Raw genomic sequence first — 21,263 nt, 5'->3', positions numbered from 1 at the left:
AGCTCCCACCACCACTATAGTTCACCAGAAGTGAATCAACTACATCAACCAATATCAGAAAATACCAAGATAATAGACCTTCAGCGTGGGTTCATCAAATTTGTAGATGTAAAGTCAGAGACGATCGCTCATCTATTACTGCTGTTTGAGTTGGTCATCTTCTAGACCGTCATCAGTGGTCACAGGACGACGCTGCCCACAGGGCACTGTTGGCTGGGTATATTTGGTTGGTGGACTATTCTCAGTCCAGCAGTGACAGCATTGCTGTGTCTGATCCACTCATACCAGCACCATGTCAGTGTCACTGCAGTGCTGAGAGTGATCCACCACCCAAATAATACCTGCTCTGTAGTTGTCCTGTGGGTGTCCTGACCATTGAAGAACAGCATGAAAGGGGGCTAACAAAGCATGCAGAGAAATAGATGGACTAGACAGTAATTGTAGAACTACAAAGTGCTTCTATATGGTAAGTGGAGCTGATAGTTGGTGGCTGATCGGTGTATATTCAACAATAAATAATATTACATTATTCTATTGTGTATCACTAAATAGCTCAGTCCTAAGCAATTCTCCATCAGACATCTCTTGCCCACATTGCTCTTTTGTTGTTTACTGTCACCTGCCTGAATCCATAATGTCCCTCCCGAATTGAGGCACAGCAGAATAATTGAACCGCCCTTTTCTGTAATCTCTGTCCCCTCTCTTGGAAGACCCTGCCATTTCCCCCTAATTGAAATGAAATGAGCAATTTCGCCCCTACCAGGTCTTGAAGAAGAATGAGCAGAGCGTCAGATGGGTAATATAATTTGGCCTTTCTCTCCTTTCATCTCGCTCTCGTTTCAGATTAGGTGACAGCTGTTTACAACGTGGCATACTTTTTTTTCCCCTCAGAACCCACTGTGAGAGCAAGTGAGCATAGTGTCTTTGTGAGCGAATGTGACTGAAGACAAATGAATGATGTTAGGCCCTCAGCCATCACCAATTTTGCAGCTCAGGTCTGGGGTACAGAGTACCGTTTTGTTCCTTGCTGCCACATACACGTGTTTTCCTCTTATTATTTCCATAATAATAAAGTAATTCGAATTAATTATTCATGCTGAAATTACAGGAGGTAATTTTTTACTTCCACTTTGACCAAAGAGAGCCGTGACTAACACACGCCCCCTACGACACGTGTGCAGTAGCCGACTGCTTCTTTTCAACTGCAAGAGACGAGTTCATACAGGAAAGTCACGCACTGATCCCCATTGTCCCCTGTCTCATAATAGAATCAGTTATAAGGAATCCCCTCTGGCAACCAACCCAATGGACGAACCAATCTTTGTCCATGTAGCAGAGCTGAGATTCAATCTCACTGGTGTGATACATGCACCACCTGAGCATGTAGTGTGCCTGCTTACCTCAACAATTAAATCTACAGTACATAGTTGCAGTCTGAAATTATTTTATTACTATTTTAGTGTAGCTGAAATTATCACATATATTCAAACCCTGTCTAATATTGCTGATCTTAAAGCCCACTGCTAGTCTGTATAACCTAAAGTTGGGTTATAGCACGACTGACCCATTGGAAACTCAATAATGAGGCTTCAATTGCTTCAACTGTGATGTGTTATATAAACACTATCTAGAGATTCAAGTGAGCTGTCACAAAAGCTGAGAGAGGAAATCATTGGACTACACCAAAAGGACAATGGGTAGATTTCCAAGACCTTGAACATTCCTACAGACACCATTGGGAGTATCGTCTGCGAATCTCAAACTTAAAACCATAAGAGAAAGCCCAAAATTGACCTACACTATATTGCCAAAAGTATTCGCTCGTCTGCCTTCACACGCATATAAACTTGAGTGACGTCCCATTCTTAATCCATAGGGTTTAATATGATGTCGGCCCACCCTTTGCAGCTATAACAGCTTCAACTCTTCTGGGAAAGCTTTCCACAAGGTTTAGGAATGTGTTTATGGGAGTTTTTGACCATTCTTCCAGAAGCACATTATTGAGGTCAGGACTTTGTGCAGGTCAGTCAAGTTCTTCCACACCAAACTCGCTCATCCATGTCTTTATGGAGCTTGCTTTGTGCACTGGTGTGCAGTCATGTTGGAACAGGAAGGGGCCATCCCCAAACGTTGGGAGCAGGAAATTGTCCAAAATCTCTTGGTATGCTGAAGCATTAAGAGTTCCTTTCACTGGAACTAAGGGGCCGAGCCCAACTCCTGAAAATCAACCCCACACCATAATCTCCCCTCCACCAAACTTTACCCAATCCCATCCCGTTCCCAATCGCTTCCACTTTGTTATAATACCACTGACAGTTGACTGTGGAATATTTAGTAGCGAGGAAATTTTACGACTGGACTTGTTGCACAGGAGGCATCACGGTACCACGCTGGAATTCACTGAGCTCCTGAGAGCGACCCATTCTTTCACAAATGTTTGTAGAAGCAGTCTGCATGCCTAGGTGCTTGGTTTTATACACCTGTGGCCATAGAAGTGATTGGAACACCTGAATTCAATGAGCTGGCAAATCTGTAGGAAGAAACCGTGATGTATAGAAACACTCCCACCTGGAGCGAATTAATGCTCAGCAAGCTGCAGGTGACAGTTAGTTAAGAGGAACTTACCTCCCTGCCCCATCTGCCATCCAAATTTGGGAAGGCAGTGGCAGAGGTTCCATAATTACGCCATGTGCCCTTTCTCTATGGCAGACAGGCTCTAACTTGATTAGCATTTTGCAAAAAAACTGTTTAAATAGCACTTACCTGAAGCACACTCATCTCCAACATAGCCTTCCTGGCACACGCAGAACCCATCCTTACATCTGCCCTTGTGACTACAGTTGTTGGCACAGGAGATGCGTGAGCAATCTTCGCCCGAAAACCCTGGCCTGCACTGGCACGTCCCATTAACACAGAGCCCCTGTTCGGAGCAGTCGTTTAAACATCTGGTCACAGAGCAGTCGTCACCGGTGTAGGCTTCCTCACACATACACTCTCCGTCGATGCACACTCCCTGACCCGAGCAGTCTCTAGGACACCTGGGCTCCGAGCAATTCTCAGCGCCGGCGTCGCCGTTGCAAAGACACTCTCCGTCGACACACAGACCCTGAGTGGAGCAGTTAGCCGGGCAGCGTGGCTCTGAGCAGTTCTTCCCTGTCCAGCCTTCGTCGCAAATACAGCCACATACATCCATGCTGAAGGTGCCGTGACCACTGCATTGAGGAGCCAAATCCAGGTGCCCTAGAGGGGAAAATTAAGTAATGATATTGGTATGGAATTGCTTTATGTATTACAACAATCACAACTCCCAACGGGTAGACTGTTTGGGTCATCTACTCCCTTGGACGTTAGCCAATGGCACGGTGAAGATTCGAACCCCAGATCGTAAGCACTGCATTTTTCTGTATTGCCATTTATTCTACAGAGAGTATGTCATTAAGCTGTTATAAAGCTGTTGCAACTATAAGAAAAAACAGTTAGCACAGAATGGAGGTTCCAAAGTCCAACACCCAATGTATAATATGAAGGTAGTGGCACAGCTCTGTTCCTTGTTCTTTACAGATACACTGCTGTGAGAACCCACGATCATGCCAATAAATTCTCCAATCCAGTCAACTGTAACCTTTATTTTTATTTATCATCTCACCTTATTTTTTTCCACGACAACAGTCAACCAGGTCATGAACTTGGTAACTAACCCAAGGTGTTTTGGTGCTTCTGTTTTGGCTCTGTCCTGTTTTGACATGACTGAGTCCCTGTTTACAATGAAAGGTCCATTTGAAATGTAGACCGTGAGCCAAACCTTCTTGTCCAATAGTGCCTGACCTCACAAATGCTCTTTGTGTACTCAGCACAAATTCTGACGGACACTATATTAATGCCTCTGTATTGGTTTTAGAATGGCAAGTTAGTGGTCAGGTGTGTAAATGCTTTGATTTTGATAATTAATTCTACCTGTAACATCTTAGGTAGACCTGAAGAGTGGAGAAAGTGCAGATGGATGGTTAGTGTGGCTCTCAGAACAGAAAGCTGCCTCGTCCACTCCCTAAATTCTTGAAAACCGGAGCTGAACACTACTAGCAAGTAAGCTAGCAAAAGAAGAGTCATCAGAGACCACTAATGGGTAAAGAATGATCATAACAGGTACAAAACCAGAAAGCTGCCGCATCCACCCCCTGAATTCTTAAAAACTGGTGCAGAGAAGAGCCTTGATGCTCATTTTCCTCGAGCCCTGGGTGGAGGATCAAGTTGAGCGAGACTAGAGGCTCGGAGGTTGTGTGGTACAGAGCGGGGTTTGATTAGACCTTGAAGGTAACTTAGGGCTGGTTCATTTTTGGCTTTGTAGGCGAGCATCAGAGTTTTAAACTGAATGTGGGCAGCTACAGGAAGCCAGTGAAGAGAACGCAGCAGTTGGGTGATGTGGCAGTGTTTAGGTTGGTTAAAAACCAGGCGAGCAGCTGCATTTTAAATGAGCTGCAAGGGTTTAATAGTGGACATAGGAGGGAGCATCTGCCAGGAGGGAGTTGCAGTAGTCCAACCGTGAGATTACAAGTGACTGGACAAGAATCTGAGTAGCTTCCATGGAGTGAAATAGACGAATCTTCTTGATGTTGTAGAGGAGGAACCGGCGCGATCTTGTCATGTTGGCTACATGAGGAGAGAAGGTCAGCTGGTTATCCAAGACAACACCAAGGCTCCTTACATGATCAGATGGTCTGATCTGGGAGTCATCAAGAGAGATGATTAGGTCCTGGGTTGGAGATTGATCTTCAGGAATAAGTAACAGTTCTGTCTTGCTGGGATTGAGTTTTAGATGATGAGCTGACATCTATAGTAGACATGCTGAGATGCGAGCTGAGATTATCATCTGCATAGGAGTGGTAAGAGAAGCCATGGGAGGCTATGACCTTACCAAGAGAGCGGGTGTAGATAGAGAATAGAAGTGGGCCAAGTACTAAGCCCTGAGGAACACCAGTTGAGAGAGTGCATGGAGGTAGGAGCACCCTTCCAGGTAGGAGGCCATCCATTGCCATGCCGAACCAGTTACTCCAAGGTTGCGTCATCACTCTTATGATCACTCTTTAACCATTGGTGGTCTCAGATGACTGTCCTCTTTTGATACCTTCCTTGCAAGTAGTCTTCAGCTCTGGTTTTCAAGAATTCAGGGGGTCAGCAAGGCAGCTTTCTGGTTTTGTACCTGTTATGATCATTCTTTACCCATGGATGGTCTCTAATGACTGTCTTCCTTTGCTAGCTTCCTAGTCTTAAGTTTTGCTAGTTTCCTTGCTAGCAGTCTTCAGCTCTGGTTCTCAAGAATTTAGGAGGTGTAGCAGCCTCTTGAATATTTATCTGCTGCTGCGTTTTGTGTTCCCCTCTCTTGTTATTGTGGTTAACATTTGGGTTGTAACTCATTGGTGGATTGAGTAGCTGGTGGAGTTGCACCAAGCCATCTTTCGGTTTCTGCTCAGGTCTGGACCTCTGTGTTTCAGGTTTTCTGTGGCTTATGGTTTAGTTTCGTTTGGTGTGTTTTTTAAGTTTATTACTTTGTTTATTCATTAAAGCAGCACAACTGTTTACAAAGTCTCTACAACAACTGTACATTTATTAGCTAACAGGTTTTAACTGCCTGCCATACTGGTTGTATAAGTCCAAAGCCTATTATTGTTTGTGTTGGCATCTTGGCTAATACACTTCTACAGTTTAATGGGGGTTTAAATTAATACTTTATTCAGTATTCACCAAACTAAAGACTTAAGTAAGATTTATGATTTATTATTTTTAAAGGACATCAGTCTTATCAGCCATAACATGGACATCTATTCAGAATGTGCCATTATTATATACAAATCAGAGAAGATAATTATTGTCCCAGAGCTCTTGATTTTTTTTTAGTTTATATCACGCTTTACTACAGGACAATGACAAATAGCTGGAGCTTAAAATCTAGTTATGGTCCTTCTTACGGTGTATCAGATTTTCTTTTTTCCTTATCTGCTTTTGAATTACTCCTTTAAAAATAAATCAAGTAAGGTAGAATACAACCTGGCCTGCAGGATAAAAAATAGCTGTAGTGTATTTTAACTGCTTCTTGAATTAGTTCTAACATGGTAGATGATTAAAAGAATCGATTTACTACAAACTGCATTTGTAAACCGCAACAAAAAGAAGAATATGTGAATCATGTGCAGTGTTCACATTTCAACAACACAAAGACCGGAAGCATAAAGCCAAAACACAACCGGAGTGGCTCCTGGACAGGTCTCTGAATGTCATTCAGTGGTCAAACCAGAGCCTGGAATTTAACCCCAAACAATCAAACATTCATAGTGAGACCTGAAAATGGCAGTTCACTATGCTCACTATTCAATCTGACATGAACAACAGGATAAACCGCCCAAATCCAGGTGCACAAAACTGCTAAAAACAAATCTGATAAGACTTGCTTTGCTATAATTGCTGTCAAATGGATTTCAACAAAGTATTAAATAAAGGATTTAATATTTTTGTCACTATTATATCTCTTTGTAATCAAATCCAGACCATAATATAGTGTGCAAAAGGTCAAGGGTTCTGAATCCACTGTGACCCCTTTTCCACCGACGCGGAACGGTTCCGGTTCTGGTTCGCGAACTTGATTTTGAACCGGTTCCGTGTGTTTCCACCGAAAAAAAGAGAGCGAACTAGCGGGCCAATCTGGCACTACAGAATACTTGTTTTTTTTTTTTGCGAACCGTGACGTAATCGGTGGGCATGTCAGAGTGTAGAGGTTTGGGTGCTTTGCTAAACCACTGTGCTGGTGTCTCGTATGGAGCTCGTCGCTGCATTTTTTAAAATCTTTTTAAGTTCACCTGATTAAATTTTGATCCAGTTTGCTGCTGATATTTTCATATTTTATTGTGTGATATGACGTGATAAAAGTGACCCGGACAGTACAAACGACGCTTAACGCGAAAAATAAAGTGTAACGTGGCTTATTGTACTAAAACAATGACTGATGAATTTGGGCAGCACAGAGCTCTTATAACCTGTAATAACGGAAAGAAATTTAGTGTTTCTATGTCTAATTTTTTGTACATTTAGCCACGTTACACTTTATTTTTTACGTTTCGACTCTCCCGAGAAGATTCAGAACCCCGAGCTGCATAAACACCACACGTGAAGTAAATCCAGCTATATATGTATTGTATTTTTGGGTAGATTTGATGGTTATTTCACACAAATGGATGTTCGTGTTGTGGAACTTTAGTGATGTTTTATTTCTCGAGTCGAGCGCTGAGCAAATCGGCTATTTGTGCCGAGAGTCGCGGTGAGAGCGAAGCGCAAAGCACTTCTCACGTCAACGAACTAAAGAAAACAACAACTGCGACAAACATGTCTACGTCTTCTTATCACCAACAGCTGATCGCACATCAGCTACATGCTCCGCCATCATGTTACTACTCTTAACTTTCATTAAGCAACGCCCACCGTTGATTGAGACTTGGTTCTCAAAAACTGGTGTAAACGCGCGTCGGTTCTCTACAGAACACCAAGGTTCTAAGAAACCTGAACAGAACCGGTTCAAGAACCATGGTTATTTTGGTGGAAAAGCCCTATGTATGTGTCTTAGAGAGGGGTTATAAAATCATGCTGAAGGCTGCACTTTGTTTCTTTCTTTTTGTTTTCTTTTCAACATAAATATGTAGTGCCGTGCTAAAAGCGGAATGTAGTTTTGTCCTCAGGGAGACAAAGACTATGTGCAAGTGTAGTCTTACACTGTCCTTAGCAACTCTGAGGTTGCAGTGGCTGTAAAACAGGCTATGCAGTAGAAAAAAGATACACTATGACATAGTTTGACAAAATTGGTGTGGGTAAAATTTTGTGGTTTGCACTAAACTCTGACCTCAACCAGATTAAACAGCTTTGGAATGAATTTCAATTGTCAATTTGAAGCCAAGCCATTCTTGTCCAACATTAGTGCCTAAATCCTATAGACACAATTTGAGGGTCATATGTCCAGTATACACCGATCAACCATAACATTAAAACCACCTCCTAGCTTCTCAACTCGTTGTTCATTTTATCAGCTCCACTTACCATATTGAAGCACTTTGTAAATCTACAATTACTGACTGTAGTCCATCTGTTTCTCTTCATGCTTTGTTTGTCCCCTTTCATGCTGTTCTTCAATGGTCAGGACTCTCCCAGGACCACCACAGAGCAGGTATTATTTAGGTGGTGAATCATTCTCAGCACTGCAGTGACACTGACATTGTGGTGGTGTGTTAGTTTGTGTTGTGCTGGTATGAGTTTTTAAATACCTGTCCACTCTATAAGACCCTCCTACCTAGTTGGTCCACCTTGTAGATGTAAAGTTGGAGACGATCGCTCATCTATTGCTGCTGTTTGAGTTCGTCATCTTCTAGACCTTCATCAGAGGTCACAGGACGCTGGATATTTTTGGTTGGTGGACTATTCTCAGTCTAAAAACTCCAGCAGTGCTGCTGTGTCTGAGTCACTCATACCAGCACAACACACACTAACACACCACCACCATGTCAGTGTCACTGCAGTGATGAGAATCATCCACCACCTTAATGATACCTGCTCTGTAGTGGTCCTGACCATTGAAGAACAGGGTGAAAGCAGGCTAAAAAAGTATGTGGAGAGACAGATGGACTACTGTCAGTAATTGTAGAACTACAAAGTGCTTCTATATGGTAAGTGGAGCTGATAAAATGGACAGTGAGTGTAGAGGTGGTTTTAATGTTAAACATATTCCACTCATTAGCTTTGGGTAATGTAAGGATTCATCAGTGTTCCCATCAAATGACATGATTCTAAATTTTTTTTTAAATGGTAGAGAACCCCGCTGCAATATGCGATCACTAAGTCCGTTTTTCGTTCTGTCCGGGTCACTTTTATCACGTAATATCACACAATTCACGTTCTTAAAGGCGCTTTGAAAATATCAGCGGCAAACTGGCTCAAAATTATACCAGGTGAACTTTAAAAGATAAAAATGCAGCATTAAGCTCCATACGAGCTGTCGCTATGCTGTACAACATGACACGCCCACAGGTGACGTCACGGTTCGGGCTGAAAAACCAAGTATTCTGTGGTGCCAGATTGGCCTGCCAGTTCGCTGTCTGGAACCTCTTTTTTCCGGTGGAAACACGCGGAACCGGTTCAAAGTCAAGTTCGGGAACCGGAACGGGCTTCGTGTCGCGTCGGTGGAAAAGGGGTATCTGTCAGAATGCGATCACAACCTCTGCCGGCTGATTAGAGGCGCCTGCACAGAGATGAGGAAGAGTGCCCTTAGGGTGTGTCTCTCCGCATGCAATGCTAGGTGGCACAACACTCATCAATGTGTAGGTGAAAAAATGCAGGCGGCTGTTGCCCATGTTTCGGAGGGGATATGGGTTAGTTTTGATCTCCTCGGTCAGGGCAGGGTTCGGCATTGACAGAGAGGAAGCACGGTGGAAATTGAACAATTGGATGCGCTAAAGGGGGAGAAAAAGGGGAATATATATATATATATATATATATATATATACAGTGTATCACAAAAGTGAGTACACCCCTCACATTTCTGCAAATATTTTATTATATCTTTTCATGGGACAACACTATAGAAATAAAACTTGGATATAACTTAGAGTAGTCAGTGTACAACTTGTATAGCAGTGTAGATTTACTGTCTTCTGAAAATAACTCAACACACAGCCATTAATGTCTAAATAGCTGGCAACATAAGTGAGTACACCCCACAGTGAACATGTCCAAATTGTGCCCAAAGTGTCAATATTTTGTGTGACCACCATTATTATCCAGCACTGCCTTAACCCTCCTGGGCATGGAATTCACCAGAGCTGCACAGGTTGCTACTGGAATCCTCTTCCACTCCTCCATGATGACATCACGGAGCTGGTGGATGTTAGACACCTTGAACTCCTCCACCTTCCACTTGAGGATGCGCCACAGGTGCTCAATTGGGTTTAGTCCATCACCTTTACCTTCAGCTTCCTCAGCAAGGCAGTTGTCATCTTGGAGGTTGTGTTTGGGGTCGTTATCGTGTTGGAAAACTGCCATGCGGCCCAGTTTTTGAAGGGAGGGGATCATGCTCTGTTTCAGAATGTCACAGTACATGTTGGAATTCATGTTTCCCTCAATGAACTGCAGCTCCCCAGTGCCAGCAACACTCATGCAGCCCAAGACCATGATGCTACCACCACCATGCTTGACTGTAGGCAAGATACAGTTGTCTTGGTACTTCTCACCAGGGCGCCGCCACACATGCTGGACACCATCTGAGCCAAACAAGTTTATCTTGGTCTCGTCAGACCACAGGGCATTCCAGTAATCCATGTTCTTGGACTGCTTGTTTTCAGCAAACTGTTTGCTGGCTTTCTTGTGCGTCAGCTTCCTTCTGGGATGACGACCATGCAGACCGAGTTGATGCAGTGTGCGGCGTATGGTCTGAGCACTGACAGGCTGACCTCCCACGTCTTCAACCTCTGCAGCAATGCTGGCAGCACTCATGTGTCTATTTTTTAAAGCCAACCTCTGGATATGATGCCGAACACGTGGACTCAACTTCTTTGGTCGACCCTGGCGAAGCCTGTTCCGAGTGAAACCTGTCCTGGAAAACCGCTGTATGACCTTGGCCACCATGCTGTAGCTCAGTTTCAGGGTGTTAGCAATCTTCTTATAGCCCAGGCCATCTTTGCGGAGAGCAACAATTCTATTTCTCACATCCTAAGAGAGTTCTTTGCCATGAGGTGCCATGTTGAATATCCAGTGGCCAGTATGAGAGAATTGTACCCAAAACACCAAATTTAACAGCCCTGCTCCCCATTTACACCTGGGACCTTGACACATGACACCAGAGAGGGACAACGACACATTTGGGCACAATTTGGACATGTTCACTGTGGGGTGTACTCACTTATGTTGCCAGCTGTTTAGACATTAATGGCTGTGTGTTGAGTTATTTTCAGAAGACAGTAAATCTACACTGCTATACAAGCTGTACACTGACTACTCTAAGTTATATCCAAGTTTCATGTCTATAGTGTTGTCCCATGAAAAGATATAATGAAATATTTGCAGAAATGTGAGGGGTGTACTCACTTTTGTGATACACTGTATATATATATATATATATATATATATATATATATATACATATACTGTATATATATATATAAAAGAAGCAGCCGCAGATTGGACACGTGTCAGAGAGGCATGTCGTGCTCAGGCTGTCCTTGATCAGAGAAGATAAAAGAAGAAAAGCATGACATGCCCACATTTAAATTAATTTGGGACTAATGGATGTGTTTTCTCCAGGTTAAAGAGGTTAATCTTGATTGGCGGTGAGTAAAAGATAGAGGTAGTCCTAATGTAGTGCGTTAGATAACAATGCCAGAACGCTTGCAAGTTCAGATTCCTCTGAAAGCCCCAAGGTCTGGTGATCCAATGCTTTTGGAAACATCAAGGTCTAATCTCAAGAGCAGAGATGTCAAATATTTGACTCACCTACGCCAGAGTTTTCTCCACAGCAAGTACCACTACACTGTGCTCTCAACAGTACGATCTCTCTCTCCAGAATTTCTATGCGGCTGGCCAGCTGTTGCAGTATGTTGATAGTCGGACACACGCATGCCGCTTTGGGGATGTTGATGCGATGGGTGAAGGTAACCTGGCTGTCTGAGTCCGCCGTTTGCTCCTGGTATTCCTCCACCGGTTTATCATCCTCTGTGGACTCCAGATTAGCCGAGCACAGGGTCTCTAGAGGGACGTTGATGTTGTACACGTGGTTGAAGATCATGGGCTGGCTCTGGTTGATGCCGTTACCATCCGAGGCTTGCCGTCTGACCCTGGCTGTGTATACCACCTTGTCGTCATGGACGGGAACAGCATGGACGTTGAGGAACAGCAGTGCCAGGCTGAGCAGAGAATGACCCAGGACCATGATGGATCTGCACATTAGGCTGCAGGGTCTAAAAAAACAAAGGACACATATTATATAACTGACTTGTGGCACCATAGTACTTGAAATGTTTACTTCTCTGAAACAGTGTGCTTCTTATATCTTATAGTCCTTACTGTTAGACTGGCATCATTCTAACCCTAGGTTCAGACCGGCAGCTACGATTCCCTTTTTGTCACCTAAATCGCTGATTGTTTATCGTCCTGTGTTTACAATGGCAGCGTCATCATCGCCAATTACCCAATTGCGTTACGTTCCTCTCTACTGATGTTGACTTTCACCCTGACTGAGGAGAGCCATGACTAACATACCCCTTCTCTGAAGGAAGGTTAAGAGGAATCCCCCCTTTATATATACTGATTAGGCATAATATTATGACCACCTCCTTGTTTCTACACTCACTGTCCATTTTATCAGCTCCACTTACTATATAGAAGCATTTTGTAGTTCTACAATTACTGACTGTAGTCCATACGTTTCTCTGCATACTTTTTAGCCTGCTTTTACCCTGTTCTTCAATGGTCAGGACCCCCACAGGACCACTACAGAGTAGGTATTATTTATGTGGTGGATGATCTCAGCACTGCAGTGACACTGACATGGCGGTGGTGTGTTAGTGTGTGTTGTGCTGGTATGAGTGGATCAGACACAGCAGCGCTGATGGAGTTTGTAAACATCTCACTGTCCCTGCTGGATTTAGAATAGTCCACCAACCAAATTATATCCAGCCAAGAGCGCCCCGTGGGCAGCGTCCTGTGACCACTGATGAGGGTCTAGAAGATGACCAACTCAAACAGCAGCAATAGATGAGCGATCGTCTCTGACTTTACATCTACAAGGTGGACCAACTAGGTAGGAGTGTCTAATAGAGTGGACAGTGAGTGGACACGGCATTTTAAAACTGCTGTGTCTGACACTAACACACCACCACCATGTTATTGTCACTGCAGGGCTGAGAATGATCCACCACCTGAATAATACCTGCTCTGTGGTGGTCCCGTGGGGGTCCTGACCATTGAAGAACAGGGTGAAAGCAGGCTAAAAAAGTATGTAGAGAAATAGATGGACTACAGTCAGTAATTATGGAACTACAAAGTGCTTCTATATGGTAAGTGGAGCTAATAAAATGGAAAACGTTATGGCTGATCGGTGTGTATATATAGCAACATGTACACAATGGGGCCAATTGCAAGCCTAATGGAGGAATTGGGATGCATACTGATGAGCTTATGATCCTCTGACAGGAATTAATTTCACTATTCCTTCAAAATCCCAAAGGATGCTTTCACATTCCTCTGCCATAATGAACGCTGACAAGTTTATGTATCACCAATGAATGATATCACGTCCCTCGCTATATCACTTTATCTACGTTCTCTAACTGACTGGTTCATCATTACAAAGCTAATTCATTTTATTATTAAAGACCATTTTCTAAAATGGGTAGCTCCATGTCACAGCGGGTAGTGTTGCCACCATTGCTTGGCTTCATTAACCCAGGCTTGATTCAATCTCCACTTAATGTGTGTGTTGAGAGTGTTTTCCCAGCGTCTATTCACTATGTCTCATTCCAAAACACGTGAACTGACTCCTCTAAATTTCCCCAGGGGTGAGTGAGGGAGTAGATAAGTGAGTGACAAGGAGGTTTTATGCGAAGTAGTCACAAGCAAAACAGCAACAGAGGAACTTGAACATGGCAGTTCACAAATGCTTGGCATCTAATTAGATAGAGATTGAGAGAAAGGAGTCTTTGAGGAGCAAAGATGATCAGATGATCTCCAGTTTGTTAACAAATGCATGAGAAAATGATTGAAATGTTTAAAATCAGTGTACCTCAAAGAAAGACTAGGATGGATTTGCATATTTCTCCCTCTACAGTGCATAATATTATTAAACCATTCAAGGAATCGGGAGGAATTTCAGTGCGTAAAGGCCAAGGGTGCAAGCTTAAGCTGAACGCCCGTGATCTTCGATCCCTCAGACGGAACTGCATCAAGAACCGTCACTCAACAATAGCTGATATAACCACATGGGTGAGGGATTACTTTAGCAAACCTTTGTCAAGCACTACAATATAGAGTTACATGCACAAATGCCACTTAAAACTTTACTGTGCAAAAAAGAAGCCTTATGTTAACCATGTCCAGAAGCGGCGTCAATTTCTCTGGGCTCGGAGGCATCTAGGATGGACCATCACACAGTTGAAACCTGTATTGTGGTCAGATTAATCAGCATTCCAGGTCTTTTTTTGGAAAAAATGGATGCCGTGTGCTCCGGACCAAAGACGAAAAGGACAGGTTGCCAGTCCTTCACAGGGTAGACACACACACTTTTTTGGGCAATTGTTGTAACTCTGGTTGGTCAGACTTAATGTCTTGGGGCTCTCTGTATGTGATACTGATCTGTTTGGGAACCCAGCAGTGTTGGCAGTTGTAGCTTAGTGGTTAAGGTATTGGACTAGTATTTACATTTACTAGTAAGCAGAAGGTTGCTGGTTCAAACCCCACCACAGCCAGGTTGCCACTGTTGGTCCCTTAAGCAAGACTCTTAACCCTCAATTGCTTAGACAGCATATTGTCACAGTACTGCAAGTTGCTTTGGATAAAAGCCGAAAATATAAATGTAAATGCAATGGCAGGTGAAAAGAAGTGGCCTCAGACTGGGCATGTGAGAAACGCAAGTTACTTAACGTTTCTCACATAACACATGTCCATTTTGCCCCTAAAGACAGGTAAAAAGCTTCACACATATCATACTGCTTGCAGCAGTAAGCAGCAGATTATAATTAGTTATTAACTGTAATTATGGACATACAGTATTTCAGCACATGCTAGCTAATATAAGTTACCTAGATGCCTATTTCTGGAAAATGGGCTTATGGGAAATAAGCAGATCTTGGCAGTGCCTAACCCCACAGTCTTTTTAACAAAATACAATTTCATTCGACTGAATGTGGAAGAGAATCAATTATAAAAGCTTCTAATTAGTACTTGGAGAAATCATCTCGAGACCATGAGATCAACAGTGTATTCCCAGTGTTAAACTGGTACACCAGTCTAATACTTGGTAGGTCTGCAGAAATATGGGGCATGGACTCTACAAGCTTGTGGAAATTTACTGTAGGCAATGGACACCATACTGTCCACATTACTGTTATATTCCCAAGGTGTAGGATGGCATCCCAGATGTGTTAGAAAACGTTAAGATCGTTTGTAGACGTACCAAAGGTCCCATGGAATGCCAGTTAAACAAACCCCATACTATTATGGAGCCACTATCAGGTGCTACTGTCCCCTGTTGTAGCAGTTTTTCTGGTACTTAAGTGTACGTCAGTTACATTTGGTGCTTTAAGCAGTTACCAGCTTGTAAAAACTATGTAAAATAATAATAATAATATTAATAATAATAATAATAATAATAATAATAATAATAATAATAAATAATATTATGCATACTCATTGGGTGCTTAAATCTATTACATTTGTATTTAAATAAAAATGTAAATTAATATCTAAATAACATATATTATTATTATTATTTTTAATTAATTAATTAATTTATTTATTTATTCTTTTTCTTTTTTTTTAAGAAACTTGGTTCTCCACATAATAAATTGCTTCATGCCATGGTCCAGTTCTGATTCTCACATGCCTATCATAGGGCACTATTAGCAGTGGACAGGGGTCAGCATGGGCACTCTGAGTGCTCTGCAGTTATGCAGCCCCATGCACTGTGTGTTCTGTCACTTTTGTTGCACAGTCAGCATTAACCTTTTTAGCAGTTTATGCTACTGCAGCTCTTTTGTGGGATTAGACCAGATGGGCTAACCTTTGTCCTTACATGCATATTGAAGACTTTGGTGCTAAAGACCACGTCCCCGGGACACCAGTTGTCCTTACTTGGACCATTTTTGATACATAGTATGCCGAGAACACTTCTTAAGACCTCACCTAATTGTCTAGTTATAGTTTTTCCTTTGTCCTGCTTTTAACACATTAACTTCAGGAACTGACTGTTAATTAAGTTGGGACAATAGGAAAAATGAATAATAATAATATACCAATAATTCCTATTATAAGTACTTAACAATGATAATAATAATAATAATAATAATAATAATTGTAGTAATGTCATTGTTGTTATTTTTTTTTAATAATAATAATAATAATACACCAATAATTCCTATTATAATTACTCTAACAATAATAATAATAATAATAATAATATACCAATAATTCCTAATATAATTACTCTAACAATAATAATAATAATAATAAATATTCTTTTTATTATTATTATTATTATTATTATTATTAACAAAAAAATCAACAATAACAACAACAATAATTACATTACTACAATTAATATTATTATTATTATTATTATTATTATTATTATTTTTAATGGGCATTTTATAAAAGCAAATGTTTGGAAAATTAAAAATGCAAATAAAAATAATAAATAATAATTAATAAAAATAATAATAAATAAAAATGAAAAACAAAAAGGTACTATGAATAGGGGTATCCTTATAAAAAAATTAATAATAATAATAATAATTATAATTATAATAATAATAATAATGATATAATAATAATAATAATAATAATTTATATTATTGTTGTTTTGTTGTTGTTAATATTATTATTATTATTATTATTAACAGAAACAACAACAATAATAATAACATAACTACAATCATTGTTATTAATAATTACTATTATTATCATTATTATTATCAATGGGCATTTTATAAAATCAAATATCTGGAAAAAATGTAACATGCAAATAAAAAGTAATAATAATAATTATTAAAAACAATAATAAATAAAAATGAAAAATATAAATGTAAGGTACTATAAACAGGGGTATCAGAAAAATGTAATAATAATAATAATAGGCATTTTATTAAGATCAGTATGAGGTTGAAAAATAAAAAATGCCATTGTGACATACCATGGACAGGTGTATCCTGATCAGAATAATGATAATAAAAAAACGACATTTCTGTTTTCTGTCTGCAGTGCTGTAGCGCTTACAGTATATCTGCAGTGTCGAGGCTCTAAGCTGTTAACCTTGGTGCTGAAATAAATAGCATGCATTCTGCAAAGCTTACATAGACGTGGTATCTGTAAGGCCGACATGACAGGCAATAAGCTGTTTTTAGTTTGACATGACTAGACAACTACAGTAATGTATTTTTTGCTCTTTATTGAAGTTTAATATCAATATACTAGTGTTCTGGCCTTAAACACAAGCTACAGTGGGACCTTGCAACTCAACGTCCCCTAAACTTGAAATCTTTGAGAAATTTGTACCCTTAAACTCGACGTCCCCTTAAACTCGTCTCTTTGTTCAGCGCTTGGCTTGAGCGGTGCAGTGAAACGTCATCAAAGTGCGAATATGAGACGAATCTGCATTTGTGTGGAATAACCATCAAATTCACTCTGAAAGCTTCACATGTATCTGTGTTTAGGTGGATTTTTCTTCTGTTTCACTTTTAAACTTGTCTTATAGCTTCGGGGTTCTGAGAAATTGTGAGAATCAGATCTTCGGAGAGTCTAAAACGTTTAGCATTTAAAAAAGCTTAATGTGACAATGTATTGACACCTTTTTTAATTATTACTGGCACAGCCAGTGCAAAAGCGGTTTTGCCGCTTCTCATGTGAATGCGCCTTTACTGAACGGAATACGGTATTCCAAGTTCAAGCATCTCCACGATTAAGAAGCATAAGGAAACTGTTACAAAAAGTAGGGGCTAGATGTGACAATAGTGGCTAATAACAAAAGACAAGACAAAGTTACACAAGACAGGTTTAAACAAGACAAGACCAGATACAAACACACGTGACCTATGCTAAGCTAAATGCTAAAGCTAACTAAACACACAAGAACAAAGCTAAAGCTAAACACATGAAACCTAAACTCTAAGCTAAGCTAACAAAGAACATTGACTGAATAAAAACACAACATGAACAAGATTAACTTTAAACAAGACTTCTAAACATGTACATTAACAAACAGACAGGAGCTAACAGACAGGAGCTAACAGACAGGCGCTAACAGACAGGCGCTAACAGACAGGCGCTAACAGACAGGAGCTAGGTCAAAAACCGAACCGAATCAAAATAGTCTCCAATGCAGGATCCACAGCTTCCTCTTAAATGTCCAAAGCATTACCTCTCAAACTAGGTGCAGCTGTGGATACTTAGCATAGGACCAATCATAGAAATGGGCGTTGGCTTCAAACCCAAACGAAAACACCTCTAACATGTGCTCCTGGAGAGAGGGGTGTGGCACGTAAACATGATTCGTTCACTCACTCACTGTCTTAACCGCTTATCCAATTAGGGTCGCCGGGGGGTGCTGAAACCTATCCCAGCTTTTCAATGGGCGCAAGGCACACAGTAACACCCTGGACAGGGTGCCAGTCCATCGCATGGCAGACACACACACACATTTATTCACCTTTATGGCAATTCAGTGTCTCCAATTAACCTGACTGCATGTTTTTTGGACTGTGGGAGGAAACCGGAGCTCCCGGAGGAAACCCACACAGACACAGGGAGAACATGCAAACTCCGCACAGAAAGGACCCGGACCGCCCCGGCTGGGGATCGAACCCAGGACCTTCTTGCTGTGACGCGACAGTGCTACCCACCGAGCCACCGTGCCACCCTTATTGTATTTCAGTGTTTTTTATATTGTATTTGTGTCAAAAACAACCCCATTATTTTATATTAGCCTAAAATATATGCAGTACCATGGGACAACAGAACGCATTAACATGTTTCCCATAAATCCTTATGAGAAAAAATACCTTCAATTTCAACACCACTCCCAGAACCAATTGATGTCTAGTTTCAAGGTACCACTGTATTTAGGTGCAGCCACATCTTGGCCTCAGGCCACATCTTGGCCTCATGGCCTCAGGCCGAGGAAACCCCCCTTTAATAAGAGTGATTCAGGTTGAGTAGCCGGTCTTTGTCAACACACCGCTGATGTCTTGTGTCCCAAATGAGAGAACAGACTTGGTCAGTCTCTCTCTTTCTCTCTCGCTTTCTCTGTACACACTGGTTCGAGCTATCTAAAGAGAGGTCGGGTCAGAGTTGGGCTAGGAGAACCGTTATCCTCCAGCAAGATTGCGTACCGAGGTCAAGAGAGCGACTCTACAAACCACGTTTGCACACATTAATTTGCGAACGGCGGAACGTCCAGGCTGCCGGGAAGAAACTGACCTCTATCTGTTTTTTTTTCTCACACCCTCACCTTCCTTCATGACTTGACAGCTCAGCCCTCGTGAGATCACCATTCTCTTCTCATTATTCCTGCAGAGTCTGGTAAATTGCCTTGTCTTTCAGGATCATTGAAGCCTGTTCATTTCCAGCACCTCTGACCCAGCACGCTTCCAAACCTCTGTCTGCAATTCCACAGCAGGCAGGAGTCAACATGCAATCCTTTCTTTATTATTGTTATTTCCGTACGAGTACAAGGTAATGTTTAGGCAACGGTTATTGTTTCTCTAACTGCCAATTACTTTCCTGGTATGAGAAATGCATAATCTACACTTCACAGAGATTGTTTTCTGTATTATTGAATGCATTGAACTACTACACATAGATGAAGGTTTGAATCTAGCCAAACACAGAAATAACAATAAATGTACAAACTGATTGAAATGTTTAAAAACAATGTACCTCAAAACAAGATTGAAAGAGATTTGCATATTTCTCCCTCTACAGTGCGTAATATCATCACACGATTCAAGAGATCAGGAGGAATCTCAGTGCGTAAAGGCCAAGTGCGCAAGCTTAAGCTGAACGCCCGTGATCTTCGATCCCTCAGACGGCACTGCATCAAGAACCGTCACTCAACAATAGCTGATATAACCACATGCGTGAGGGATTACTTTGGCAAACCTTTGTCAAGCACTACAATACAGAGTTACATGCACAAATGCTACTTAAAACCTTACTGTGCAAAACAGAAGCCTTATGTTAACCATGTCCAGAAACGGCATTGACTTCTCTGGGCTCGGCAGCATCTAGGATGGACCATCACACAGTGGAAACGTGTATTGTGAAAGACGTGTATTGTCAAAGACGAAAAGGGTCTGTCATGGTATGGGGCTGTGTCAGTGTGCTGTGTTCATTTACACTTCTGTGATGGCAGCATTAATGCAGAAAAGTACACTTGGAGCAACATATGCTGCCTTTAAGATGTCATCTTTTCCAGGGACAACCATGCATTTTTCAACAAGACACTAAACACTAAATCACTTGGTCTCCTTGGTGCCAAAACGTATTTTAAGTGTGGTGAGAAGGAATGGCAACATTACAAAGTGGTAAACGCTTTACTGTCCCAACTTTTTTTGGAATGTGTTGCAGGCCTGAAATGCAGGAATGGATGTTTGTTAATAAATGAAATGAAGTTGACCAGACAAAACATGAAATATCTCAGGTTCATCCTGTCTGCAATGAAACACCAGGCGTAAGTACATTCAAGGTGCCGGTCTATTATAAGCTACCACACACCCACTCACATAACCTTTGACTCACTGTTTCCTATTAGCAATTTAGAGCAGCCAACCCACCTTCTACTGTACATTTCTACATTTAAGGTGGTCGGAGGAAATCAGTCTACCTTCAGCAAACCCACATTAACACAAAGAGAACATGCCTAAATTGATCTTCAGTATGAATTTACATTAATATAACTCTCAGAGTGCAAATTTCAGATCTGCCACCAGTTGGCTGGGCACCCCCTAGCAGGCACAGCTGGCAATGCATGCAGGAGACAAAACTGGCCACTAGTCTGCTAGGTGGGAAACTGATATAAAACAGATATATATGGAATGAACAGCGACATATATGGATTGAAAACAGATATATATGGAATGAACAGCGATATATATGGATTGAAAACCGATATATGAAATGAAACTGATATATATGGAGTGAAAACCGATATATGAAATGAAACTGATATATATGGAATGATATATATATATATATATATATATATATATATACGTATATAATTTTTTTATTCCATATATAGATCATTGTTCATTCCATTTATATCGGTTTTCATTCCATATATATATATATCAGTTTCATTCCATATATATCGGTTTTCATTCCATATATATCAATTTAATTCCATGTATATCGGTTTCATTTCATATGTAATCAGTTTTCATTTCCTATATATATATATATATATATATATATATATATATATATATATATATATATATATATCAGTTTCATTCCATATATATATATATATA

General features: G+C 41.0%; 1 protein-coding gene across 1 annotated transcript in view; it reads right to left on the bottom strand.

The window, feature by feature from the left end:
- The window catches only part of tnr (tenascin R (restrictin, janusin)), a 227,485-nt gene that overhangs the window by 58,017 nt on the left and 148,205 nt on the right, over nucleotides 1-21,263 (bottom strand). Inside the window, exons 3-4 of the mRNA XM_062993920.1 lie at nucleotides 11,518-11,981; nucleotides 2,764-3,240 (exon numbers count right to left, since the gene is read on the bottom strand). Coding sequence (XP_062849990.1) covers nucleotides 2,764-3,240; nucleotides 11,518-11,968 — 928 coding nt within the window. The 5' untranslated portion in view covers nucleotides 11,969-11,981. The remainder of the gene's footprint in view (nucleotides 1-2,763; nucleotides 3,241-11,517; nucleotides 11,982-21,263) is intronic.

This window comes from Trichomycterus rosablanca, chromosome 4 (assembly GCF_030014385.1).
Source record: "Trichomycterus rosablanca isolate fTriRos1 chromosome 4, fTriRos1.hap1, whole genome shotgun sequence".
In the NCBI taxonomy this organism is placed as follows: domain Eukaryota; kingdom Metazoa; phylum Chordata; class Actinopteri; order Siluriformes; family Trichomycteridae; genus Trichomycterus; species Trichomycterus rosablanca.
This window is presented reverse-complemented; position numbering and strand designations above follow the sequence as displayed.